A 27,917-nucleotide genomic window follows, 5' to 3' on the forward strand; every position below is an offset into this window, starting at 1 on the left:
CTTGTAGCTCATTCTAGCCTTGTGTCTACAATCTTGTCCCTGACATCCTTGGACAGCTCTTTGGTCTTGGCCAGGGGTCTCCAAGCTTTTCAAAACAAAGGACCACTTTATTGTCTTTCAGACCTTAGGAGGGCCAGATTGTGGCCAGCAGGGGCAAAAGATGTCAATGGCCCAGCATCAGTGAAAATAAATATGGCCCCAGGGCTGGTGGTCAATAGGAAGTGGAGTAGTATCCCATCATTGGTATCGATGGAAGATATAGTGCCCCATTGTTGGTGTCAGTTGGAGAAATAGTGCCCCAAGGGCCGGATAAAGGCTAGCAAAGGGCCACATATGGCCCTCGGGCCACAGTTTGGAGACCCCCGGTCTTGGCCATGGAGGAGAGATTGGAATCGAATTGCTTTTGTGGAAAGGCGTCTTATACAGGCAACAAGCTGAGATTAGGAGAACTCCTTTTAATACAACTTGTTACCTGTATAGAAGACATCTGGGAGCCAGAAATCTTGCCGATTGATAAGGGATCAAATACTTATTTCACTCATTAAAACGCAAATCAATTTAAAACTTTTGAAATTATTTTTTTCTGGATATTTTTCTTGTTATTCTGCCTTTCACTGTTAAAAATAAACCTACCATTAAAATTATAGACTGATCGTTTCTTTGTCAGTGGGCAAACGTACAAAATTAGCAGGGGATCAAATACTCACCCCCCCCCCCACTGTATGCCAACTGATCTGGAGTATTGGAGAAAGCTTGTCATCAGTAAAAAAAAAAAAAGACAGATTACGTACCCACTTGTGTGTGTCTCTTTGGTGCGGTGAATTGAAAAAGAATGTGCTGAAAATGGGGATATTGATGCAATCGGACAGGACAGTCAGATACGTCTCAGAGAATTCAAAGGCAAGTGGGTACTGCTGCACCAACTGCCACACACAGTCCAAGAAGAGCAGGAAGACAGGGACCTGCAGGGCAAAGAAACAAATAGATTCAAATCAGTAAAGAAATAATTTCATTAAATGTCTATCTTTTCTGATACTATACAGGAAAATAATGCTGCCAGATTTATAGGCTGATATTAAAGTGGAGTTCCACCCATAAATATAACATTACATCAGTAGTTTTAAAAAAATGTCATTAGTCCTTTACAATTTTTTTTTTTTTTTTAGATGCCTTCAAAGTGTTGTTGCTAGGCAGAATAGTTAATCTTCCCACTTCCTGCACCTAGGTGCTTAATGCTTCCTAACCTACACCGCAAAGACTCCTGGGAATGTAGTGGGTGTAACTTTCCAGGAGTCTGTGCACTCCCCAGTCTCGAAGAATCATGTGACTTGGACAGCACAGGTGCTGAAACCTGAGGCATTTATATTTAAAAAGTGAAATTGTGGCCGGAACTCCGCTTTAAGTGTTGGACGCTTTAAGCTTCGCCCCATCAGTCTTTTGATCCATATAGTTCCAACTTATTTTGTTAAAAAGGATAAGTTCACCTTTGGTAACATGTTACACCCGTTTTTTTTTTTTTTTTTTAATGGCACAACATGTAACATGTTACCTCTGCTGCAGCTTCTGCCTGACCCACCGACTCTAGTAACAGTGAGCCGGGGGATCTTCTCCCTGAACTTGCTGTCAATTTAAAAAGAGTTCTGTGTTGAATGAACTACAAGTACCGACAGACTTTGCAGCTGTCAGCTTGTAGCTCTCAATTAACTTCCAGGGCACTGATGAGCGCTCTTGGTAGTTCATGTCCCTCCCCCCCCCCCCATGTCAGTGTGTACCCGCCTTCTCGTATGTGCAGACAGCTTGCACAGTCTGCAGAAGTCATGCATTGCACCCATGATCTGCTAGGTGTGAGTGCAAAGCTTTGCAGGCTCTTGGTAATAATAAACGCACATCTTTTTGCAGGTACAAAATGGGCATTTTTTTTTTTTTTTACAAAAAAGGTAAACTTATCCTTTAATGTTTCCAAGCAGTTCACATTCTTCATCAGAATGATGCCCTCTGGAATAGTTGGCCTTTTATTGTAACAAAGAGTTACATCCATCAAAAGCATAACTAATCCACACAAGGGACTTCTAATCACACGTTCACATTAGCGCTTTCACCTTCTGTTAAGGTTTGTCAATTGATTTTTCAGATGGTTTATTATCTTTCTATTCTAGCAACATAAGAACCTGCTGATGAAGTGGAAGTCATGCAAAACGCACAGACTGATAGAGCGGATGTGTCTAGATTAAGTTGATAACCCCTAATGCATGGGGGCAGCTTTTACATCGGGTTTTATATTTTGCACACAATAAAAATGATTTTACGCTGAACTTTATGTCGTTGTTAAACCATTTATATAGCACTGGGAAGGTATATTCCCACAAGTCCCATATATTTCCTGCAGGAATTTCTGCTCAGCTTTCATTACTTCCATTAAGAAAAGTGCAGCAGGCGATACAAAAATCCACAGTCCAAAGAGCTATTTTTTGGCTCTGTGCTAATCCTTGGTCAAGCTTGGAGTCAACTTTGAAATGTACACTATTAGCTAGATTCAGAAAGAGTTAGGCCGGCGTATCAGTAGATACGCCGACCTAACTCTGAATCTGCACCGCCCTAAGTTTAAGTGTATTCTCAAACTGAAATACACTTAAACCTAGCTAAGATACGACAGCTTGCGCCGTAGTATCTTAGGGTGCAATATTTAGGCTGGCCGCTAGGTGGTGCTTCCATTGAGTTCGGCGTAGAATATGTAAATCACTCGATACGCCTATTCACGAACGTACGTGCACCAGTCGCAGTAAAAAAACGCCGTTTACATAAGGCATTTTCAGGCGTAAAGTTATTCCATCAAATAGCTGGCCTAGTCAATGTTAAGTATGGCCGTCGTTCCCGCGTTGAAATTTGAAAATTTTACGTAGTTTGCGTAAGTCGTCCGTGAATAGGGCTGGACGTAATTTACGTCTACGTCAAAACCAATACGTCCTTGCGGCGTATTTTGGAGCAATGCACACTGGGATATGTACACGGACGGCGCATGCGCCGTTCGTAAAATACGTCAATCACGTCGGGTCACATTTATTATGCATAAAACACGCCCCCCACATCCTCATTTGAATCAGGCGCGCTTACGCCGGCCTATTCACGATACGCCGCCATAACTTATGAGGCAAGTACTTTGTGAATACAGTACTTGCCTCTCTGACTTACGGCGGCGTAGTGTAAATACGCTACGCCGCCGCAAAGATGCGCGCCCCTACCTGAATCCAGCTATATATAACCAAATAGAAGGCAAACTCCTCACGATTGTAATGGCCCATTTTTTTTTTTTTTTTTAAACACACAAAAAACATGCTCTGTGCAGTTGTACAGAGCAGCCCTGATCCTCCTCTTCTTGGGTCCCTCTTTGCTGCTCCTGCCCCTCCCTATCGAGTGCCCCTCAGCCAGCAGCTTCCTATGGGGGCACAGCTCCATTTGTTGATTCGGACACGGAGCCCTGACCCGGCCCCCTCTCTCCCCCGATTGGCTGACTGACTGATTGACAGCTTGCAGGAGCCAATGGTGCCGCTGCATTATCTCAGCCAATCAGGAGTGTCCCGGATGGCTTATGCCACGTACACACGATTAATAAATCGGACGACAGATCATGTGACTTTTTCCGTTTACCAGTCGCAAGTAGAAATTGAATAGGTTACTAAAGTCACGAAAATTTGACAGAAAAAATAAAATAAAAAATCGGAAGTGATGTCATGTGTTGCAATGTATTTGTGTTATATTTTCGGACGACAACTGTACTGACTAAACAGAAATCGTACGATCTGGTATCGTACGAGGAAAATTTTCGTGCATGTCCGATAAAATGATATCGGATGAACTGTCATGATCGGCTCACGGAAGCCCTGTACCAACGATCCGATTATCGTAAGATTCTTCCTCGGACGACATTTTTTCGTACAATATTCCGATCGTGTGTACGGGCCATTAGACAATCGTGGACATCGCTGGAGAGAGATGGGGCTCAGGTATGTAATTAGGGGGTGCTGGGGAAGCTGCTACACTTCCCCTTCCTGACTAGAGCACTATTTACAATTCGGCACAGCGTCGCTTTAACTGACAATTGCGCTGTCGTGTGACGCTGTACCCAAACAAAATTGATGTCCTTTTTTTCTCCAACAAATAGAGCTTTCTTTTTGTAGCATTTGATCACCTCTGCGGTTTTAATACTATAAAAAAAAAAAAAAAAAAGGTTTTTTTTTTTTACTTTTTGCTATAATAAATATCCCAAATTAAAAAATTAAAATAAAAAAACAAACACACACACACACACACACACATTTTTTCCTCAGTTTAGGCCGATATGTATTATACATATTTTTGGTAAAATAGGGGATAGAATTATGGCATTTCTATTATTTATTTTCTTACTAGTAATGGCAGCGATCTGCGATTTTGAATCTGGACTGCGACATTATGGCGGATAGATTGGACACTTGACACATTTTTGGGACCATTGACAATTTTACAGTGATCAGTGCTATAAAAATGCACCAATTACTGTAAAAATGTCACTGGCAGGGAAGGGGTTAACACTAGGGGGCGATCAAGGGGTTAACCGTTTTCCCTCTCTGCGTTCCAACTGAAGGGGGGGGATAGGACTTACTAGGGGAGATGACAGATCGCTGTTCATACTTTCATACAGTCCCCTCACTGTCATGAGCAATCGCCGGTGCCCGGCGGTCATTGCATCGGCTCGAGGGGGGGGGGGGGGGGGGTCAGCAGGTGCGCAAGCGTGCCTCCAGCGGCACACCCTTAGTTGCCACAGGGTGAAGAGACGCAACATAATGTCTCTTCGCCCAGCCGCAGTCGGCAAGTGGTTAAAGTGTTACTAAACCCAGTAATATGAAAATAGTTCACCCCCCCCCCCCCCCCACAGCTTACATAATCTTTTTTTACATTAAAATACTGCCACTATATACCTTTTTGCATGACCCGTATACCATGGTTACATCATAACCTGCACATTTTCTACAGTGCTGAGAGTTCAGGAAGGAGGAGATTTCCACTGCAGCCTGTATACACGCCCACATGTGCGATGTCAATATCATGTGACCTGGCTATCTCTGAGAACAAGTAAATGTTCTCTCCAGCATAAAAGACATAACCATGCATGTGCAGGTCAGCTAATCTGCCTGTGTTAGCTGGCCTTCCCCAGATAGTCCGTGCAGGAGGGGAGGATCTGTGCATACAGGATAAAACTGCTTTTTTACACAATGCAAAGGATAGCCCTTCAAGTTCCACAGTGAGTAGAACAAGCATGCTAGGCTGCATATACAGACAGATTTTACGGTTGTGGGTTTAGTAACACTTTAAGGATACTCAATTCTACATCACACAGTACAAAGATCGTTAAAACAGTTGTGCAATCTTGTGTCAACATTTTCTACAAACATTTAAATAAACATTAACGGCCAGGAATTCAATCCTTTTACTTTCAATAACTCTTGTCAAGTTTTATCCTTAAAGGGGTTGTAAAGGCAAATGTTTTTTCACCTTTGCATTAAGGTGAAAAAACGTCCGACAGTACCGCCCCCCCTTCCCCGGTTTTACTTGCATCACCCCTCGAAAGTCCCGCACTCGTCCCAGTCATCCTCCTCGGTTTCCTAGTCTGGCCGTTGATTGGCTAGGTTGGACGGATTGATAGCAGCCATTGGCTGGCGCTGCTGTCAATCACGTCCAATGACGCGGCGCGCCGGGACCGAGTGATACAGTCGGCAGCTATGCCCGCCGCTGTATCATGGGAACACGCCCGCAAGAGCTTTCCACCATGCGAGCTCGCTCGAATGAAGGTGGAAAGCTCTTGCGGTGGAGGAGCCGAGACAGCCGCCGAGGGACCCCAGAAGACCAGGTTTGGGGCCACTCTGTGCAAAACGAGCTGCACAGTGGAGGCAAGTATGACATGTTTGTTATTTTAAAAAAAAGAAATAATAATAATTACTGATCCTTTAAAGTGGAGGTTCACCCTAAAAACAAATTTTTAACTTTAGACTAAGCATAGTAAGGGCATTTACTTTCGGCAGGTCTTTTTTTTTTTTCTCCGTACATACCTTTATATTCTGATTTGGTCCAGGGCTTCCCGCGTTCTGATGAATCCGGTACTAGGCGTTCCTATCCCTGCCTCAGGGTTCCGATGACTGTGGGACTGGACGTTCCTATGCTTCGGTTCGATGATTGACGGCTTGTGAAACAGGTGACCTGTCGCACAACGCGCGTCACCAGATTTCCAGAAATAGCCGAGCTGCGAGTCGGCACTATACGGCGCCTGCGCCCGCCGTGTAGAGCTGACTGCGCAGGCGCCGTATAGTGCCGACTCGCAGCTTGGCTATTTCCCGACATCTGGTGACGCGCGTTGTGCAACAGGTCACCTGTTTCACAAACCGTCAATCATCGAACGGAAGGATAGGAACGCCCAGTCCCGCAGTCATCGGAACCCAGAAGCCCTGGACAAAAACAGAATATAAAAAGGTATGTACGGAGGAAAAAAATAAATTACCTGCCGAAAGTAAATGCCCTTACTATGCTGGCTCTGCTAGATTTATTGTTAAAACATTTTTTTTTTCGGTGAACCCCCGCTTGAAATACTGCCATCATTATAAGCCCTGATGAAGGGGGAGTTCTGAGCCCCAAAAAAGCATTGGTTTATTTCCGGTCATATACAATATTTTTTTTATGTAACCACTAGATGTCTAGAATATTTACCCCCCTTCATGACCAGGCCATTTTTTGTGATACGGCACTGCTTTACTTTAACTGAAAAAGTGCGCAGCCATGCAAATAAAATTTATGCATTATTCATGTATTAACATTTAAAAAGGTCATCTCATACAATTCCAGTTTGGCAAAGGTTGGCATTCTACATTTTTAGTAAAAAAAAATAATATCATTAAGCATATATTGATTGGGGTGCGCAAAAGTTCAAACTATTGGCTACATACTGAAATTTTTATTTTTAATACCAATAATGGCAGTGATCAGCGACTTATAGCGGGACTGTGATGTTGCAGCGGACAGTCTGACACTGACACTTCGTGGGAACCAGTGACACCAATACAATGATCAGTGCTAAAAATCGACACCGTCACTGTACTAATGACACTGGCTGGGAAGGGATTAAACATCCAGGGCGATCAAAGGGTTAAATGTGTGCCCAACAGTGTTTTTGTTTACTGTGTGATAAGATTCTGCAGTGACTAACCACAGCAGAAGCGGCGCGCCCCCTACCAACAAGTGCTGTATATATATATATATGAGGTGGCCCTCAAGAAGCATGCAGAATTTTTCTACTAGAACCCCCACTACGAAGGACCAAAAGAAAAATGAAGTATTGCATTATACCTTTTTTTGAGAATAGGCTCATTGGCCACTTTATGGGATCAGAAAGATTAAAGCCATACTAAACGGACTGTATAAAGCTAATTTTCCCACATGATTGATCACCTAAAGCAGATGACCCATCCGTTCCCACAAATTCCCCCAGAAGCTGGAGGCCAATGAGTGAAGTGTAGAGACAGTAGAGATGGCTCTGAGTCCATGTTCCTGAAGAACGTCATCGACATACCTCATTCTCGTTGCTCCGAAGGTGATTACATCTGTCCAGAAAGCGGTGTCCTCCCATAACCCACTCCTTCTGGATGAGGCTCTGGAAGCCGACTCGGGTACGATAATAGGAATCCATCATGATCTGCACCAGACTGGCAATCACACAACAAAAATCGGAGGCGGTGTCCTCTGCAGGGACATGAAGAACAAGAGTCATAAGCCATGAAGAATTCGACTTATCTGGCAAATGTATGCAATTGTAGTTCCCATCGCTCATTTTATCATTCTTCCCGCAGTCATACAAACATACATAAAAGCTAATTTCAGTGAAAGCAATTAGATAGAGAAAATTCCTGGACTCCTTGAAACGATGTCTTTATTTAGCCAATTTTTTTTCAAAAACACAAAACAACCAAAAACAGTGCAGTCAAATAGGAGAGGTGGACAAAAGGAAAAGAGTGGCTGACATGTTTCACATCTTTCGATGCTTAGTCGTAAGCCAACTAACCTGCCAGTACATTTTTGGGTTGCTGGAGGGAATAGTTCCCAGGAGGCGGAATATTTAAAGCTGAACTCCAGCCTCACCTTAACCACTTGCCTACAGGGCACTTTCACCCCCCTTCCTGCCCAGGCCAATTTTGAGCCTTCATCGCTGCTGCACTTTGAATGACAATTGCATGGTCATGCTACACTGTAACCATGTGAAATTGTTGCTGGGGATGCCCAAAATACAAATATGAAAAAAATAGTAAAGCTCGCTTAGAACTACAAAATACAAAGAATGTGCAAACCCCAAAAAAAATTAAATATTATATATATATATATATATATATATATATATATATATATATATATATATATATATATATATATATATATATATATATATATATATATATATATATATATATATATATATATATTTTTAGGGCTAAAGTGGAGTTAGCCGTTAAGCCCGGTGCAATAGACTAATACAATCTTTTCCTCATAAACAACCTTCAACTACGTACATGCCAACAGCATTCTACTAAACTTACCTTTAAGAACAACATTGATTTTTTGGGTCTCTAAATAGTCAATGACCTCAATGGCTTTCTTAAGACACTGCCTGTAATAGTAAAATGCAAAATGTATCAAAAGAAAGCAAAAAATAAATAAAACCAGGAGTCTGAATTGTGCATCTACCCTGCATTACAATTATGACAGCTGCAGCCTCATTGGTATATCACAGATCAAGATGGCGCTTAAGTTCCAAATATAGGACAAAAAATACATATAACACAGAATACAAAACATATCAAAGAAAGGCTGTATCAGGGAAGTATGGAATAGACTACACATGGACATAAATAAGGACAAAAAATAAAAAAAAATACACACACACACAATTTGGACCGTGTTCCTCTCCCCTCCCCACCCGTGTGGACTTCATCATTGCAGCAAACTTTCCAACCAGCCAGTCTATTGGCCGCCTCCATAAGGTATTACTATAGTGTTGAGCAAGCTGATTGTTGACCATCCATGCAAAGAAGGATTGAATTGTTTAACACATTACCTATGGCAACATTAAATCGATGAATAGTTCTGCTTATTGATTTTTGCCTGTTAATTTTGTCTGCACAAGACTTGGGCCAAATAGCGTTTTTTTTGTATGGTTGCTTCCGATTGTATACACCACCAAAGTGAAAAATGTCCAAATTGGGCCCAATTAGCCATTTTCCCCTCCCCGGTGTCATGCGACTCATTCGTGTTACAGGGTTTTAGGTGTGAATGGGGAGCAGGTGTGTTAAATTTGGTTTTATCGCTTTCTCTCATACTGGTCACTGGAGGTTCAACATGGCACCTCATGGCAAAGAACTCTGAAAAAAATAATTGTTGCGCTACATAAAGATGGCCTAGGCTATAAGAAGATTGCCAAGACCCTGAAACTGAGCTGCAGCACAGTGGCCAAGACATACAGCAGGTTAACAGGACAGGTTCCACTCAGATCAGGTCATATCCAGAGGTTGTCTTTGGGAAATGGATGCATGAGTGCTGCCAGCATTGCTGCAAAGGTTGAAGGGGTGGGGGGTCAGCCTGTCGGTGCCCAGACCATACGCTGCACACTGCATCAAATTGGCCTGCATGGCTGTCGTCCCAGAAGGAAGCCTCTTCTAAAGATGATGCACAAGAAAGCCTGCAAACAGTTTGCTGAAGACAAGCAGACTAAGGACATGGATTACTGGGACCATGTCCTGTGGTCTGATGAGACCAAGATAAACTTATTTGGTTCAGATGGTGTCAGGCGTGTGGGGCGGCAACCAGGTGAGGAGTACAAAGACAAGCGTGTCTTGCCTACAGTCAAGCATGGTGGTGGGAGTGTCATGGTCTGGGGCTGCATGAGTGCTGCCGACACAGGGTAGCTACAGTTCATTGAGGGAACCATGAATGCCAACATGTAACTGTGACATACTGAAGCAGAGCATGACCCCCTCACTTCAGAGACTGGGCCACAGGGCAGTATTCCAACATGATAACGACCCCAAACACACTACGCTAAAGAAGCGGTCATTTCTTCAGTGTTGTCACATGAAAAGATATAATAAAATATTTACAAATATGTAAGGGGTGTACTCACTAAAAAAAATCACACATAAAAAACACAAAATAAAAATTAAAATTAGTCATTAGCCTCTGGAAACCCCAGAGTAGAGTTTTTGTTCAAGTAACATGCACCAGTGAGTTGCTGGTCTTTGTGTTCAATAATAAAATAATGCAGCACAAAAATAACTCAAATCAGAATATAAAAATATGCATAAAAGTCTATAAATTCACTTAAATAGACCAAGGGACCGAGACAGCAATAGCAAGAAGCATCCACGTATCGAAAAAGAGTCCAAGACACAGGCAATGCGTGACAGTCCCTCCACCAAAGTACGTGCTTTACTCACCTTATTGAATGGACCCCTGAACTAACAGGAAGTCAACAGCATGTGTCCCTTGAAAAAAGGGTAAAGTAAGGCTGGAGCAAAGCAGGGTGTACCGTCAGATTAGGCGACCCGTCAAAACTTGTAATGGAAGTGACATTCCGTCGCAGCCATCTTGGTACACCCTGTAGTAAGCCTACAGTCTGAAGTTGCCAAGTGGACATCTTTTTACACCCACCCAAGTCTTGCATTTCACACTTATTTTTACCACTAAACTCAGCTTATATCGTGAAACACAGGATTTAGAAATATGCGACACTGTTTTGATGTTAAATTTTGAAAGAAGAGGTCGTCTGTCAGATCCGCAAACCTGTGAGATCAGAAGGCTTGCCACTGCTTTTAAAATGCAACATAAAAACAGTCACACGGACTTCCAAATACAGTGGAACCTCAGATTGCGAGTAACTTGGTTTTCAAGCGTTTCGCAATACAAGCCATTTAAAAAAAATAAAAAATCTGACTCGCTTTGCAGGAGCAGGATTCAAGCCTCTGGGGTGTGCAGTACCGCATGTGGCCAGAGGTACGGGGGTGCCAGAGACACTCAGTTCCAGAGTTTGAGCATCTCCGGCGCCACCACACCTCTGACCACATGCGGTACTGCATAGACAAGCGATGGCTGTGGAATGGATTATCAGAGTTTCCATTATTAGGGGAAACACGCTTTGATATACAAGTGCTTTGGATTACATGCATTCTTCTGGATTAATTTATGCTTGTAAGCCAAGGTATTACTGTACTGTATTTCACGATATAAGCTCAGTAGCTCAGCTATAAGCTCAGTATAGTGGTAAAAATGTGTGTGACATGCAAGACTTTGGTGGGTGTAAAAAGATGTATGCTTGGCGACTTCAGACTTGGCGGCTTAGTGTGGCGGTGTACCAAGATGGCCGTGACTGAACGTCCCTTCCGTTACGAAATCTGATGGGTCACCTAATCTGATGGAACACAGGAAAAGGTTTCTAGATCCCCAACGTGATATCCCAGGGACACGTGGATAAATAAGAGGATCCAAGTGCTCTCCATATAAACAATCCAGGCTTTTATCAAATAAAAAGTTCCTACTCACACAGTGTATGCTAAAAACAGGCACACAAACAAATGCAGACTTACCCTTCCCACCGCAGGGTACTGCTGGAATATCACAGCGACCCAATCTTCACCCATCACGGCGGGTTGGTGTCATGCCAGACCAAGGATGGGGTCCCCTCTGAACGTAGGGTCCACTGCCTTGGACCTGTATAGCGTCCTGCCAGAGCAAACCTGTAGTATAGCAATGTGACCAAGGTGCTGGATCTCAGGGCCCAGCTCTCCTAAGAAAAGAGTTACAGGCAAAAGCTTGTTTTTCCGTACAGAGGTTCGGGTACCATCCACTTTAACCTTTGTTTTGGCTCTTTGAATGGATCCAATACTGTAGCTCCCTGACCCTGTTTAGGCCATCTATGGAGCACTTTTCAGCACATCATTAACCGTGATCAACACCTTAGACTCTGGCGAAAAAACATAGGTACTACCTGGATGGGAGGGGTTATATAGGGAGGGACTTCCCGTCTTTGATTGAACCAGTGTCCATCACCTGAAGGTGGCCTATAACCCACATAGTAATTACTATGGCTGCTCTGAATCCAGTTATGTACGATAAAGAAATCATGACGGTACTCGCCTTTTCATGCCACTGCCATCCTGTGAGACAAAGAGAACCGTGTCTCGGTCCTTTGGTTCATTTCAGTGAAATTATAGACTTTTATGCAGATTTCTATATTCTGATTGGGTTCTTTTTACGCTGCACTTTATTATTATTGTCCTACTTAGGTTTTGTTAATATCCTAAGGCCCCTTTCACACTGGGGCGTTTTTCGAGCGATATTCGAGCGAAGCCTCATCATCAATCCCAATGTGCTGGTAAAGCACCGCTAAGACCCTAAAGTTTTAGGGCGTTTTTGCAGTGCCTCAATGTGGGTAAGGCGTTTTTATAGCGCTTTCAATTCATTTCAATGGAGAGGGGCGTTTTTGGAGCGTTTTTTTCAGCGCCCAAAAGCTGCTCCAAAGATGCTGCTTGCGGTACTATTTTTAACGCTAAAACGCTGTAAAAACGCTTCAGTGTGAAAGGGGTCGTATAGTGTTCAGCTGGCATACGATTAAGATTTTATATTTGCGCCGATTACATTTTTACATACCGCGTTTCCCCGAAAATAAGACGTACTCCGAAAATAAGCCGTAGCGGGATTTCGACTCAAGATCGAAATATAAGACACCCCCCCCGAAAATAAGACGTAGCGATGGCGTGTCGAATCCCCGAAAATAAGACGTAGCGAGGGCGTGTCGTATGCGTAGCGGCGCGGGCGGGAAAACAAGACGCGATAGGCGTACTGTACTGGTGCGGAGCTCAGGAGCTGTAAATAAGTCGTGCTGCCCTTCTTATCTGCTCCACAGTATCTCTAAGTGACCGGAGAGGTGTCGGCAGCCCCATAAATACGGTAAGGTCGGCTCCATACTGTTGTATCATACTTGCCGGTAAAAAAAATAAGACATCCCCCGAAAATAAGCCATAGTGTGATTTCTGGAGGAAAAATATATATAAGACGGTGTCTTATTTTCGGGGAAACGCGGTACAATATGTCTGTCCAACCATGCACTGAGCAATGCAGATTAACCCACCTGATGTGAACGAGGCCTTTTCTCTTTCGTTCATAGACGGACACAGCCTTCATTGACCTTAGGGTTATGCTTCTTCCTACCAGGAGAAGCATAACCCTAAGGTCAATGAAGGCTGTGTCCGTCTATGAACGAAAGAGAAATGGATTTTACGGTGAGTACAAAAATCCTTTTTTTTGTGAGCCTCTGTCCTCCAGCAATGCGAGGTTCGCACTTACAGTTTTCCTACAGATGCCAAGAGTAGGTCAGGACTGTACACTGCACTACAGTTAGTATACGATTAACCTCTTGCCGCCTATGTGGCGCATATGTGCGGCAGCAAAGAGGGTGGGCTTTAGTGCCCACACATTGGCATTTATGGGTGGCATAGATAGCTCCAGTTCTGTACTAATGATTGAGAACTGGCACCCGATCATGTGACCACTGACAGCCGTTGTCACATGATCAGGCAGAACTTCCTGACCCCCCAGGTGTAGCAGCCCAGGTAAAGGGATGCTGGGAAGGTAGGGGTTAGGAAATATTACCTGCTATTGCTTTATGCCTGAACAGACAAAGTCTCTTCTAGTGAAAGAACTATCAGCTAGTAAATTATTGTCTTGCAACTTTAGACCACATGATACTTTTCTGGTAGTGTGTAGTAGCAGCAGTAGTAGTTAGATGCCTTACTCTTACACACCTGACTATTTCCAGCCAATTGGAGGTGTCCAGCAATGAAAACCACTTGGAGTCTGTGTCCCAGAAGTCAGTGGAGTTTTCTACAAAAAGGTAAAAATAAGGAAAAATTAGAAGTGCTTCCCACATGCATAATGAAAACTACAAAAGTAAAAAAACAGTTTGCAGTACAGATTGTTCTGTGGTTTATTATTCACTATCCACTTGCTGACCACCTAACTGTGAAAATACATCAGGACTCTGAAGATTAATGCCGGGGTTACAGCGGGCATAACCCCAGGATTTTTTTCCTCCCCAGGCACTGGTCTTTCTGATATCACTTTTAAAAGTGGGAGGGGTTGCCCACACTCATGGAACAGATTATGTTTGTAATCAAAGGTTTATATATATATATATATATATATATATATATATATATATATATATTAGGGGTGCAACGGATCAAAAAACTCACGGATCGGATCGATCCTCGGATCAGGAGTCACGGATCGGATCATTTTCGGATCAGCAAAAAAAAAAAAAGGGTCCGTTTTTTCATTGGTCCAAAAAAAAAAAAATTATATATATATATATATATATATATATATATATATATATATATATATATATATATATATATATATATATATATATATATATATATATATATATATATATATATATATATATATATATATATAATTATTTTTTTTTTGGACCAATGAAAAAAAGGAACCTTTTTTTTTTTTTTTTTTTTGCTGATCCGAAAAAAGAGCACAATAGCAATTCACAGGGGTGGATTAAAGAGGAAGCAGGTGAGGCTGTTTGGGACTTAAAGTACAATCTTGATGTTTTTACAGCAAAAAAAAAAAAATCCACTCTTTAATCCACCCCTGTGAATTGCTATTGTGCTCTTCCCCCCCCCCCCCCTCCTCTCACACCAGTGCTTCACTGCTAACATTCCCATTCAGCTTGCTAGAGCCCAGTGCACAGCGTGACACGCCTCCCCGGGGAGGCGTGTCACGCTGGGCTCTGGCAAGCAGACTGGCCGCCGCTCCGGAGCTAGGCCGAAGCCGGGGACTTTCCTAGGCCTAGGCTCCGGAGCGCTCCGCGGATCGCGCCGATCCGAACGGGGTGGCCCGTTCGGATCACGGATCGGTGACGATCCGTTGCACCCCTAATATATATATATATATATATATATATATATATATATATATATATATATATAATGCATTATAGCAGAAAGTAAAAAAAAAATTCTCATAACGGTTGCTTTTGTTTATAGCGCGAAAAAACAAATGCATAAATAAAATCGCAGGAGGTGATCAAGTACCACCAAAAGAAAGCTCTATTTGTGTGACAAAAAACAAACAAAAAACATCAATTTTATTTAGGTACAGCGTCGCACAATTGACAGTTAAAGCGACGGAGTGACGCATTGCAAAAAATTGCCTGGTTAGGGAGGGGGGTAAACCTTCCGGGGCTGAAGTTGTTAAAGATTATTTGTTAAGGATATGTTCTTAATATTTAAATATAAAGCAGTATATTTTATGCAATTGTATTTCTTGTTTATCCCCTTCATGACTAAGCCTATTTCGGACATTCGGTGTTTACAAGTTAAAATCTGTATTTTTTGCTAGAAAATTACTTTTTTTTTTTTTTTTATTCTTTATTTCAATGTTTTTTTACACAGAGATATTCAAACTACAACTTTACAGGTAATACATCGTAATTAACAATTTTGCATAATTCACTCTTGTATGCTTTTATTTTACCTTAGTCACTTTTTACCAATCCAAAACTCAAATTTTTTAACTGCTCCTATCTAGTTGGAGGGGTATTGCTTTTCCAGAGGGCTGGGATACATAGTTTTGCTGTCGTAAGTAAATGTCTCAATAATACATTTTTATACTTTTCTGTCGAGATAGGAATATCCAACAACAGGAGGGTTACGGGATTGTCTCCAAGGGAGACACCTATTATTTCTTCCGCTGTGACACTTTTTTCCAGAAATCTTCATCAATTGTGTCCCCCTATAAAAGGGATGACACGATCGATAACGCCGCCACAGTTAAGAACGGGGAAGCCGTGTTTACACATGGCTCTCCCCGTTCTTCAGCCCCGGGGACCGATCGCTGCACTCCAGCGGCGATCGGGTCCGCGGGTCCCGGAGCTTAGGACCGGGTCGCGGGAGCGCGCCCGCGACCCACGGCTGGGTACTAGTACAGGACGTACCTGTACGTACATGTGCCCAGCCGTGCCATTCTGCCGACGTATATGTGCAGGAGGCGGTCCTTAAGTGGTTAACCGATCCAAGTGTGGCTCAAACCGTTGGATGTTGCTTCGCTACCTGCGGTATACCGGTGTTCGTGAGCCATACTAACCCCTCCAAGGGTATCTCTGATATTGTTTGTTCCATGTGTACCCATGATTTATCTTTTTGAGATGTACACCATTCCAACACCCTTGTTAAATGTATTGCCTCGTAATAGCCATCTGGGTCTTGAAATCCCACTCCTCCTTTTTCTTTTGGTAGAACCAAAATCCCCAAATCATATATAATTTTTTTTTTAGCAGAGAATCTAGAGAATAAAATGGTGATTGTTGCAATATTTTATGTCACACGGTATTTGTGCAGTGGTGTTTTAAACGCAACTTTATGGGAAAAATGTACTTTCATGAATAAAAAAAATTACGAAAAAAGTAAAAATTAGCCCAATTTTTTTGTATAATGTGAAAGATGATGTTACACCGAGTAAATAGATACCAAACATGTTACGCTTTATAATTGCACGAACTCGTGGAATGGCGACAAACTACAGTACCTAAAAATCTCCATAGGCAACGCTTTAAACGTCTTTTTTATGGTTACCAGGTTAGAGTTACAGAGAAGGTCTAGTACTAGAATTATTGCTCTCGCTCTGACCATCGCAGCGATACCTCACATGTGTGATTTGAAAACCGTTTTCATATGCGGACGCAAATTTCATATGCGTTTTCTTTGTTGCACAAGCTCGCGGGGAGGGGGGTGCTTTAAAATAATTGTTTTCTTCTTTATTTTTATATTAAATTGTGTTTTTTTTTTTTACATTTTGATCACTTTTATTGCTGTCACAAGGAATGTAAACATCCCTTGTGACAGTAATAGGTGGTGACAGGTACTCTTTATGGAGGGATCAAGAGTCTAAAAGACCCCCGATCCCTCCTTTGCACTTTTAAAGTATTCAGGTCGCCGAAAACGGTGATTCTAAATACTGTTTACTTATTTAAATCCGGCACCATTGGCAGCCGAGTAACCCGGAAGTGACGTCATGACGTCGCTCCTTGTTTACATTCTGGAGACTGAATCGAAGCCGTTTACGGCTTTGTTTCAGTCTGCGCCTGGACATTGGAGGCGCCAGATGTCCGCCCCCCCCCCCCTCCGGCATAACAACCAATCGGATTTTAGCCGCATCGGTTGTTATGCCTGGATAGCCAATCGCCGGCTCTAAACAGCGGTACCGGGATGATGCCTGCAGCTGCAGGCATCATCCAGGTATAACCCCCGAAAGCCGAGGACGCATATATGCGTACGCTCGGTGGGAAAGGGTTATATTACACCTTTGGAGGTCCCATTTTTCAATATATTTGGGGTTTTGTCTATTATGTTAGGGATGGTCCTTCCAAAAAGGTACGAGTGGAGTCAACACCTTGTCCTCATGCAAAACATTTTACTTTATAATAAAAACGACACATCACCATGTTACGGCTTTCATTCTTACCAATAAGGAACAGCTGTTTAAAGCGAGTGTAGGCTGCTTGGACTTCTGATAGCGAGGGAAGACTTAATGAGAGGTCCTCAATTCTCACTTCTTCATAGGGAGGTCTGTGAAGCGTCTTCTCTACACTGTTAAAAAAAAAAAAAAAAAACAGATTCAAGCTGGATCATTAGAGGATAATGCTAAACCAGGATAAAAGATGAATTCCTAGGCTTCTGAACGCATTTAAAAAAAGGCAACTGACTGTTTATTGAGGCATTTTAACAATATTGAACAGCGTAAGATAACAATGCAAGAAAAAACTAGTACAAATAAGAAGGTGAAAAGGGAGTAGACAAGTAGCCCCAAAAAAAAAAATGTAATAATTTATCCGAAAGTTTGAGGCCTCTCCGTACATCGCCAGTTCTTGCATCAGGTTTGGCAACGAGACAAGGGGATCAACAACATGGAAAAGTATATCAGCCACATAGGCGGAGAGTTTGTGTTCGAGGGAGCCCGCAAGCACCCCCCCTGATACTCCGATTCGCCCTAACCCTCTGAAACAATGGTTCTAAGACCAGAGCAAACAGAAGGGGCGAAAGCGGCAACCATGCCTCGTGCCATTTCAGATAGGGAACGTCACGGAGAGGCCACTGTTTACCTTCACCCGGGCAGTAGGAGTGTGGAAATCCAGCGCAACATGTGTGGGCCTATACCGGTGCCCCCGAGCACGGCGTGAAGAAAATTCCAGTCCACGCGATCGAATGCCTTCTCCGCGTCAGACAAAAACAGGTAGGGAGGCATCCGATCGCGTGTGTGCGCCCAGTGCACGAGCTGAATGGCTCTGTTTGAGTTGTCCCTGGCTTCCCGTCCTACTATGAAACCGGTTTGGTCCGCGTGTACCAATTCAGGGAGGAGATGTTTTAAGCGGTTGGTGAGAATTTTAGAAAAGATCTTAAGATCTGTATTTAAAAGGGAAATGGGGCGATAACTCTGCGATTGAGTGGGGTCCTTACCGTCTTTTGGGAGCACAGTGATATGTGCCAGCGAGGACTCTTGGGGGAGGTGTCCAGTGGTCGCTAAAGAGTTAAGGAGAGCACAAAAGGGGGTCTGTAACTTATCAAAATGTTTTAGATAATATGTCTTAGTGAAGCCGTCGGGCCCAGGGCTTTTGTCAGAGGGCAGGGACTTAATGGTGGCCAAAAGTTCTATTGAAGTAATAGGGCGTTTCAGGTCCGCTACCTGTCCTGGGGATAGGGTGGGGAGCCCAATCGAGGAGAGGTACTTGGCAATTCGGGCCTGTTTAAGGGCTAAATATGCCGGAGAGGAGGCGGAGTCCAGATCGTACAAGGCCGCATAGTAGTCACGAAACATGGACGCAATTTTTGAGGTATGTTGAGCAGGCTCCCTCGATGGGGAGTGCAGCTTATGTACATGTGCCAATAGTCTTTTTTTACGGAGAGCGCGTGCCAACAGCCTGCCGCACTTGTTGCCATGCTCGTAGCAAGTATGGGCCATATAGCGTAGCTTGCGGTTAATTTTTTGATCTAGCAATTTTGAGAAAAGCTGCCTGAGCTTGCATAGATGGCGAAGCTCATCAGGATCAGACGTGCGTTTATGGTTGAGCTTGGCACTCTGTAGCGCCCGCAGCACTCTGGAAATCCGCCTGCCTCTCCTTGTTAAGCTTGGCTCCCATGGCGATAAGTACGCCACAAACCACTGCTTTGCGGCCCTCCCAAAAATATATATTTTTTTTTAATAAAAACCTTTTCATAACCTATTGTATTTTAAGCCTTGCTGATGTCATCACTGGATCTCTGTGCAATGCAGGTAGCTCATGGGTAGTGGAAGGGGCTATACATAGCTCCCTCAAAACAGCAGACTACCATGGTATTGCCCACTTGAGATGCCAAGCTTCTAGGATGGAAAGAACTGAAACCCAATGAGTGACAGGAGGAGGCCAGGGACACCAAGGCTTAGATGATGCTGGAAGTCCTCCAGCCGGGAAATGAGGTAGGTTGGATCTGACTTGCTGCGGCATTTAATTCACACTGCGAGAAGATCACAATGTGCAGTGAAATCAGTAATTTCAGTTGAGGAGAGGAACCTGTACAATTGTGCATTACTGAATGGAAGGCTGGAGCTCAGCTTTACAAATAGTCTGTCCCACTGTATAACAAGAAATGATGTACCTGTTGAGGAAAGCTCTCTGGTCCTGGATGGCGTTATCATCCACCTCTTTAGGGAGGGAACCCATCTTGCACAGAGCTGTGCCATGCTGACTAGACCAGCACCAGATCTAAAGCCAGATGAGAATGAGAAACATACGTTAAGTAAAATCCCCTTTCACAAAAAATAAAAATGCAACATACAGACCTATGAAGAGACCCTGTCACCACCTTAAAGTGGAGGATCACCCAAAAACCTTTTTTTTTCAACATTAGATTGAGGCTCATTTTGTCAAGGGGAATCGGTTGTTTTTTTTTATAATGGAAGCCGTACTTACCGTTTTAGAGATGCATCTTCTCCGCCGCTTCCGGGTATAGGTCTTCGGGACTGGGCGTTCCTACTTGATTGACAGGCTTCCGACGGTCGCATACATCGCGTCACGATTTTCTGAAAGTAGCCGAACGTCGGTGCGCAGGCGCCGTATAGAGCCGCACCGACTTTCGGCTACTCGTGACGCGATGTATGCGACCGTCGGAAGCCTGTCCATCAAATAGGAACGCCCAGTCCCGAAGACCATACCCGGAAGCGGCGGAGAAGATCTATTTCTAAAAGGTAAGTACTGCTTCGATTTTAAAAAAACAACCCGATTCCCCTTCACAAAATGAGCATCAATCTAATGTTAAAAAAAAAAAAAAATTCGGGTTAACTCCCGCTTTAATAAGGACACTCAACTGTCCTGGGCGCCCACGATGTCGCCCCCGAGGCCGATCCGTCCTTCGGATCGTGTGCCCGCACCATCATCCTCACTAAGGGAAACAGTCAATGGAGCCTTGCGGCTTCATTGCCCGTTTCCTACTGCGCATGCGCTAGTCGCACGGCGCTTTGTGAATAGACGGCTGTCTTCTGGGACACACACACACACACACACACACACACACACAGGTCCCAAGCGTGCCCAAATTTCCCAGAAGACAACGCGAGGAGGAGAAGAATGAAGAGTACCGCTGTATAGGATGTGGCAGATCAGGACGATCTGCCTAGCAACAGCCATTTCTGGTAAGTAAAGTAGTTTTTTTTGTTTTTTTTAAAGAGCATGTTTATGTAATTTTATTTTTTTAATGCTCCGTACACACGATAATTTTCCAACTTCATCATTAAAACGACGTTGCCTACACACCATCGTTTTAAAAAAAATGCTCTAGCAAAGCACGGTGACGTACAACTTGTACGACGGCACTATAAAGGGGAAGTTCCATTCGCCTTTGGGCTGCTTTAGCCGATTCCTTGTTAGTAAAAGACAATTCGCGCTTTTTTGTCTGTTACAGCGTGATGAATGTGCTTACTCCATTATGAACGGTAGTTTTGCCAGAACGAGCGCTCCCGTCTCATAACTTTCTTCTGAGCATGCGCAGGTTTTTAACGTCGTTTTAGCCACACGATCATTTTTTACAACCCGAAAAACATAGTTTAAAACGACGTTAAAAAATGCAGCATGTTCGAATTTTTTTTTTTTTCAGAACCTGAGAAATGATGTGAAGCCCACACACGATCATTTTAACTGCTTGCCGACCAGGCGCTGGAGTTATACGGCGGTAGGTCGGCTCCCATGCGCGAGAGCCCGTAGCTATAAGTCGGCTCTCGTGCAGGCCACTATATATTTATTTTTTTCAAAATTGTGGCTCTATTTTTGTTTATAGTGCAAAAACTAAAAACCGCAGAGGTGATCAAATACCACCAAAAGAAAGCTCTATTTGTGGGGCAAAAAGGACGCCAATTTTGTTTGGGAGCCACGTCGCACGACCGCGCAATTGTCAGTTAAAGTGACGCAGTGCCGAATTGCAAAAAGGGCTCTGGTCTTTGACCAGCAATATGGTCTGGGGTTAAATGAAATTTTTTTAAAAACGTTTTTTTTTCATGCCGAAAAAAAGAGATTTTTAATACAGCTTACCTGTAAAATCTTTTTCTTGGAGTACATCACGGGACACAGAGCGGCATATTCATTACTATATGGGTTATATGGAGTACCTTCAGGTGATGGACACTGGCAATCTCAAACAGGAAGTGCCCCTCCCTATATAACCCCCTCCCATAGGAGGAGTACCTCAGTTTTGTAGCAAGCAGTATGCCTCCCAAAATGGTCCCCAAAAGAGGGGTGGGAGCTCTGTGTCCCGTGATGTACTCCAAGAAAAAGATTTTACAGGTAAGCTGTATTAAAAATCTCTTTTTCTTTATCGTACATCACGGGACACAGAGCGGCATATTCATTACTATATGGGATGTCCCAAAGCAATGCTTACAATGAGGGGAGGGAGAACATCTTCCCAAGACAAAAGGATTTAATTTAGAGATATACTCAAATCATAATAAATCCAACTTAGTTGAGAAAAATAATTTTAAATTTTAAATTTAACTCAAAAGTGAGCCCCCGGAATCCGAGGGTCTCAAACTGCACCCTGCAGCACTGCCTGCCCAAAGGCTGCATCAGTATTCCTTCTTACGTCCAACTGGTAGAATTTTGTAAACGTGTGGACAGAAGACCAGGTTGCCGCCTTGCAAACTTGAGCCATAGAGATCTGGTGGTGTGCTGCCCAGGAGGCGCCCATGGCCCTAGTAGAATGAGCCTTTAATGATAACGGAGGAGGCAACCCCTTCAAGCCGTAGGCCTGAGTGATTAAAGCGGTAGTTCACCCTCCTTTCCATCATTAGACCATTAAATTCGGCATCGTAGCGCGAGCTACGGTATGCCGGTCTTAAATTTTTAATCCCCGTACTCACTGTGGTATCGATGATTGAAGAATCCGACTCCCGCGGGGAATGGGCGTGCCTATGGAGAGGGAGGATGATTGACGGCCGGCTCTGGCACGTCACGCTCCCCGAAGACAGCCGGAGTAGGTCTCGGCTATTCACGACGCCTGCGCACAGGCTATGCGCAGGCGCCGTGAATAGCCAAGCCTATTTCGGCTATTTCCGGAGAAGCGTGACGTGCCAGGGCCGGCCGTCAATCACCTTCTCTCACCATAGGAACGCCCATTCCCCGGATTCTTCAATCATCGATAGCACAGTGAGTACGGGCATAAAAAATGTAAGACCGGCATACCGTAGCTCGCGCTACGATGCCGAATTTAATGGTCTAATAAAAAAAAACTTTTTTTTTTTTTTTTAACAGGGTGAACCCCCGCTTTAACTGTTTAATCCACCTCGAGATGGTGGATTTTGCAGATGCCTGCCTCTTCTTGGGCCCATCCGGTAAAATGAACAACACATCTGTTTTCCGGATCTTCTCTGTAGCTTTAAGATAGGCCTTCATGGCCCTGACAATATCCAAGGTATGCAGCAACCCTTCCTTTCTGGAAGTAGGTTTAGGGAAGAAGGATGGTAATACCAAATCCTGGTTTAGATGAAAACTGGATATAACCTTTGGTAGGAAGGAAGGATGAGGGCGGAGAACGACCTTGTCCTTATGAAAAATAAGATATGGTTCCTTACAGGATAAGGCTGCCAGTTCCGATACTCTTCTGGCGGAAACCATGGCAACCAAAAATACTAACTTCCTTGTCAGTAAAACCAAAGGAATTTCAGCCAACGGCTCAAAAGGTTGTTTCTGTAAACTTGACAGAACAAGATTTAAATCCCACGGGCAAAGTGGGGATTTAACTGGAGGATTAATACGTAAGACCCCTTGAATGAAGGTCTTAACTAGCGAGTGGGTGGCCAGCGGCCGCTGAAACCACACTGACAAAGCTGAAATCTGTCCCTTGATTGTGCTTAATGCCAGTCCTTTATCCACTCCTAGCTGGAGAAAACGTAATACTCTATCGATGGTAAATTTGCGGGAAAGCCATCGCTTGGACTCACACCAGCCTACATAGGCCTTCCAGACCCTGTAATAAATCACCCTAGAGACCGGTTTCCTGGCTCTGATTAGGGTAGAGATTACTTTCTGAGACAGACCTCTACCCCTGAGAATCAGGGATTCAGCTTCCAGGCCGTCAAATTTAGATGCCGTAAGGCAGGGTGGAGGATCGGACCTTGCGATAGCAGGTCTGGCCGTAGAGGAAGAGTCCAAGGGTCTCCCACTACCATCTTCAGGATTAGTGAATACCATGCCCTTCTGGGCCATGCTGGAGCTACCAGGATAACTGGTATGTGCTCCACCCTGATCCTGCGCAGCAGGCGGGGTAGTAACTGGAGCGGGGGAAATGCATAAAGAAGTTTGAACTGATACCAAGGGCAAACCAGCGCATCGGTTCCGCAGGCCATCGGATTCCTTGAGCGGGATATGAACCTGTCTAGCTTCTTGTTGAGTCTCGATGCCATGACATCCACGTCCGGCACTCCCCATCTTTGGCAGAGTGTCTGAAAGACCTGTGGATGTAGAGACCATTCCCCCGGCAACAGAGTCTGGCGACTTAAGAAGTCCGCCTGAAGGTTGTCCACTCCTGGAATGAATATTGCCGATATGCAGGGCACATGAGCCTCTGCCCACAGGAGAATCAAGCTCACCTCTCTCTGAGCGGCTTGACTCTTGGTTCCCCCTTGGTGATTTATGTATGCCACGACCGTGGCATTGTCTGATTGAATTCTCACCGGGAACCCCTGCAATTTGGACGTCCAAGCCCTGAGGGCTAGTCGAGCAGCTCTGAGCTCCAAGATGTTGATGGGCAACTGCTTCTCTGGCTTTGCCCAAGTACCCTGGCGAGTGCAACCGTCCAAAATTGCTCCCCAGCCTGTCAGGCTGGCGTCTGTGGTTACTATCTTCCAAGCCACTGGGCTGAAAGACTTCCCCTTCAGTAGATTCTGAGGGTCTAACCACCAACACAGACTTTGTCGGACTCTTGATGAGAGCGGCAAAGGGATATCCAAGGCCTGTGGCCTCCTGCTCCATGCTGACAGGATGGCTGCCTGCAGGATGTGAGTGTGGCTCTGGGCGTACGGTACCGCCTCGAATGTGGCCACCATCTTGCCTAGTAACCGCATACATAGGCGAATAGTTGGTTCTCTCTTGCTTAGAACCAATAGGATTAACTCCTTGATGGCTTTGACCTTTATCAGAGGTAGAAACACCCTTTGTTGTTCTGTGTCTAACCTCATGCCGAGATATTCCAACTGCCTTGTGGGCTGGAATACTGACTTTTCTCGATTTAGGACCCAGCCGAACCTCTCGAGGTATTGAACCGTGAGGGCCACTGCTCGTTCCAGGCCAGGAGACGAGTGATCTATGACTAGGAGGTCGTCCAGGTACGCTAGGATCGTGACCCCTTGGATCCTTAGCTTGGCTAGGATTGGGGCTAGGACCTTCGTGAACACCCGGGGGGCCGTAGCCAACCCAAAAGGAAGCGCCACGAATTGGTAATGACGCGAAGCCACCATAAAGCGTAGAAATCTTTGATGTGGCTGATAAATTGGAACATGAAGATAGGCATCCTTTATGTCTATGGATGCCATGAAGTCGTCCTTCTGGAGTGTGGCAGCTGCTGACCGCACGGATTCCATCCGAAATGAGCGGACCTTTAGGTATGCATTTACCATCTTTAAGTCCAAGATTGGCCTGACATCGCCGTTGGGCTTTGGGATGATAAATAGGTTGGAGTAGAAACCCAGCCCTTGTTCTTGGACTGGTACCTCTACTATTACCTCCTGGGAGAGTAGAAGATTCAATGCCGCCATTAATGCGGCTCCCTTCCCCGGATCGTTTGGTACCCTTGACTCCTGGAAAGGAGGAGGAGGAAACTTTAGGAAGTCTAGTTTGTAGCCTGTAGCCACGGAAGACCGTACCCATCTGTCGGGAATGCTGGCCTCCCAAACCCCTGAAAAGCGACGCAGCCTTCCCCCCACCCTCGGGGGTGGGGGTGCCCCTTCATAAGGCCGGCTTGGGAGCTGGTTTTGCTGGTTTGCGAAACCACTGCTTCTTGCCTCCAGCGGCCTGTCCCTGCGATTTGTTGTTAAAGTTAAAGTTTGATCTTGCAGGAGGCCGTCGATACTGTTTGGTATTAGAGGGCCCCTGCCCAGGGGAGTACTGTCGTTTAAACGCAGGTCCTCGAAACTTTTTCTTGGTTGGCAAAAGAGTACTTTTGCCGCTTGAAATGGTCTGAATGTATTTATCCAGGTCTTCTCCGAAGAGTCGTTCTCCATGGAAGGGGAACCCTACCAGGAGCTTCTTGCATGGGGGCTCTGCCTCCCAGCTCTTTAACCATAAGAGTCTTCTCATATGGATAAGGGATAACGATAAACGTGACGCTTGCTGGAAGAATCCTTAATTGCGTCTACCGTAAAGCGTATGGCCCTAGGGACATCCGAAAATTCTTCTGCCTGCTGGGCAGGAATAAGTTTAAGCATCTGCTTAGTTTGATCCGATAATGCTTGTGCAACCCCAATCGCAGCCACAGCTGGCTGCACTACTGCCCCTGCAGTGGTGAAGGAGTTTTTTAGTAGCGTTTCCAAGCGTTTATCAACCGGATCCTTGAACACCTGTATGTTTTCTACAGGGCATGTTAAAGATTTGTTAACACATGAGATGGCTGCGTCCACCGCCGGGGTTGCCCATCTCTTGGAAAATTTATTTTCCATAGGATATAAGGCAGAGAATCTTTTAGGTGGTAAAAAGATTCTATCTGGCTTGGTCCAATCTTGGAACATAACTTCCTCTAGTAGAGGATGGATCGGAAAAACTGCGTTGTTTTGAGGCGTTCTTAGTGAGCCCAAAGCTGAAACCGTCGATACTTGGAGATCTGGTACTGGCAAGTTAAATGCTCTATGGACCAAGTCCGTTAAGGCTTGAACCCACCAGCTCTCCCCTTGGGAGGCTGCCCCAGACTCCTGCGTATCCGGGTCCTCGATCCCCGAACCTGCTTGGTCCTTGTCCAAGAGGTCGTCCAATTCCCCTGCGGAAAGGACCTCCTCCTCTGAGGGTCCACGCTCGGGCGACGGAGATCTATTCCGTTTTCTGCCCCGCATAGCCTTGGCTATCATTTTTTCCATTCTCTTTTCCATCTCCTTTAAAGAGGTGGACAGTACCTCGTCCGTGACCACCCTAGGGTTGGACTGACCCGTGCCAGCCCCAGCCCCAGATCCCGATGGTCCCACCAAGGCTCCCTCTCGTGAAAGCAGCGGCATAACTTTGTCCGAGACCTCAGACTCTCTGGGGGAATCCCCACCTCTTGTACCCTCAGAACCAGATGCCATGGTACAATACCGAGGTACGCCTGCTAACTTAACGGTGTTTGGAATTTATAAATAAATTATTACCCAAAAACCCTTTGGGGGATAAAAAATGCCTTCTCTGCTTTTAAGTTTTTTTGTTTTTTTTTGTTTTTTTTTTAAACCAAAGAGAGAAAAAACATCCTGTCCCCCTTGGTAGTATTGCCAAAGAAAAAACTGCTGAGAAAAAAAGAACAGCCTATCTATAGGCTTCAGGACAGTCTTTAAGGCTGTAGTATTCTTTTTTGGCCACTGTGTGTCCTCGGCGCCCCGTGCTGCCGCTCTGGTCTCTTCCTCTCTCAGTTCCAGCATACACTGAGCTGGGAACGAATGGAAGGGCCGCCCCTTCCTTAAACTTACTGGCCCGCCCTTCCCCCCTCAGCTAACGGCGCGAAATTGCGCCCATAACACGGGGACGCTCGCGCGCCGCCGACGGGGGTGGGGGGAAAGGGAGCCACACGAGGAGGCCAGCGTTTGCCTGTCATCCAGGCTAGGAGGAAGAACCTATGCAGCAATTGCCTGGAGGCTTGCAGGTAAGCACAGCTCTCTTAAACACACACAGCCTCTCAATGCTTTTCAATACTACCAGGGAGGTCACCTATTATGGGGAAATAACACATAGAGCCATCCTATCTTAAGACATGTGACTCACTTTGCCCGATGCAGCGCATAACTTTAGGCATGTCCCCCTGTGACCCCCCCCAGAAAAACCTGCTGCGAACCAAGTTCCGCAAGTTTTCCCCTCACTTACCTGCTCCATGCCGCAGGACTTTGCACAGCAAGAGGCCCAATCTTCCCCCATCTCCGTGGGGCATTGACCTTCAGGCCCTGGGTTCCTATGAAGGATCCACTGTCCTGGGCCCATATAGCACTCTGGCAACAGAAACATTAGGCCCCCAAAGGTTTCTAAGTTCTGGGCCCAGGGTCCAGCTCTCTAAAAAGAAAAGCATTATGGGCTATACCCCATT

General features: G+C 44.8%; 1 protein-coding gene across 1 annotated transcript in view; it reads right to left on the bottom strand.

Annotated features, from left to right (window-relative positions):
- The window catches only part of MTMR12 (myotubularin related protein 12), a 109,150-nt gene that overhangs the window by 13,213 nt on the left and 68,020 nt on the right, over window positions 1–27,917 (bottom strand). Inside the window, exons 9-14 of the mRNA XM_040337954.1 lie at window positions 19,776–19,882; window positions 17,608–17,732; window positions 13,869–13,947; window positions 8,613–8,683; window positions 7,595–7,764; window positions 792–962 (exon numbers count right to left, since the gene is read on the bottom strand). Of these exons, the coding sequence (XP_040193888.1) occupies window positions 792–962; window positions 7,595–7,764; window positions 8,613–8,683; window positions 13,869–13,947; window positions 17,608–17,732; window positions 19,776–19,882 (723 nt within the window). The remainder of the gene's footprint in view (window positions 1–791; window positions 963–7,594; window positions 7,765–8,612; window positions 8,684–13,868; window positions 13,948–17,607; window positions 17,733–19,775; window positions 19,883–27,917) is intronic.

Source organism: Rana temporaria, chromosome 1, assembly GCF_905171775.1.
Source record: "Rana temporaria chromosome 1, aRanTem1.1, whole genome shotgun sequence".
NCBI lineage: Eukaryota > Metazoa > Chordata > Amphibia > Anura > Ranidae > Rana > Rana temporaria.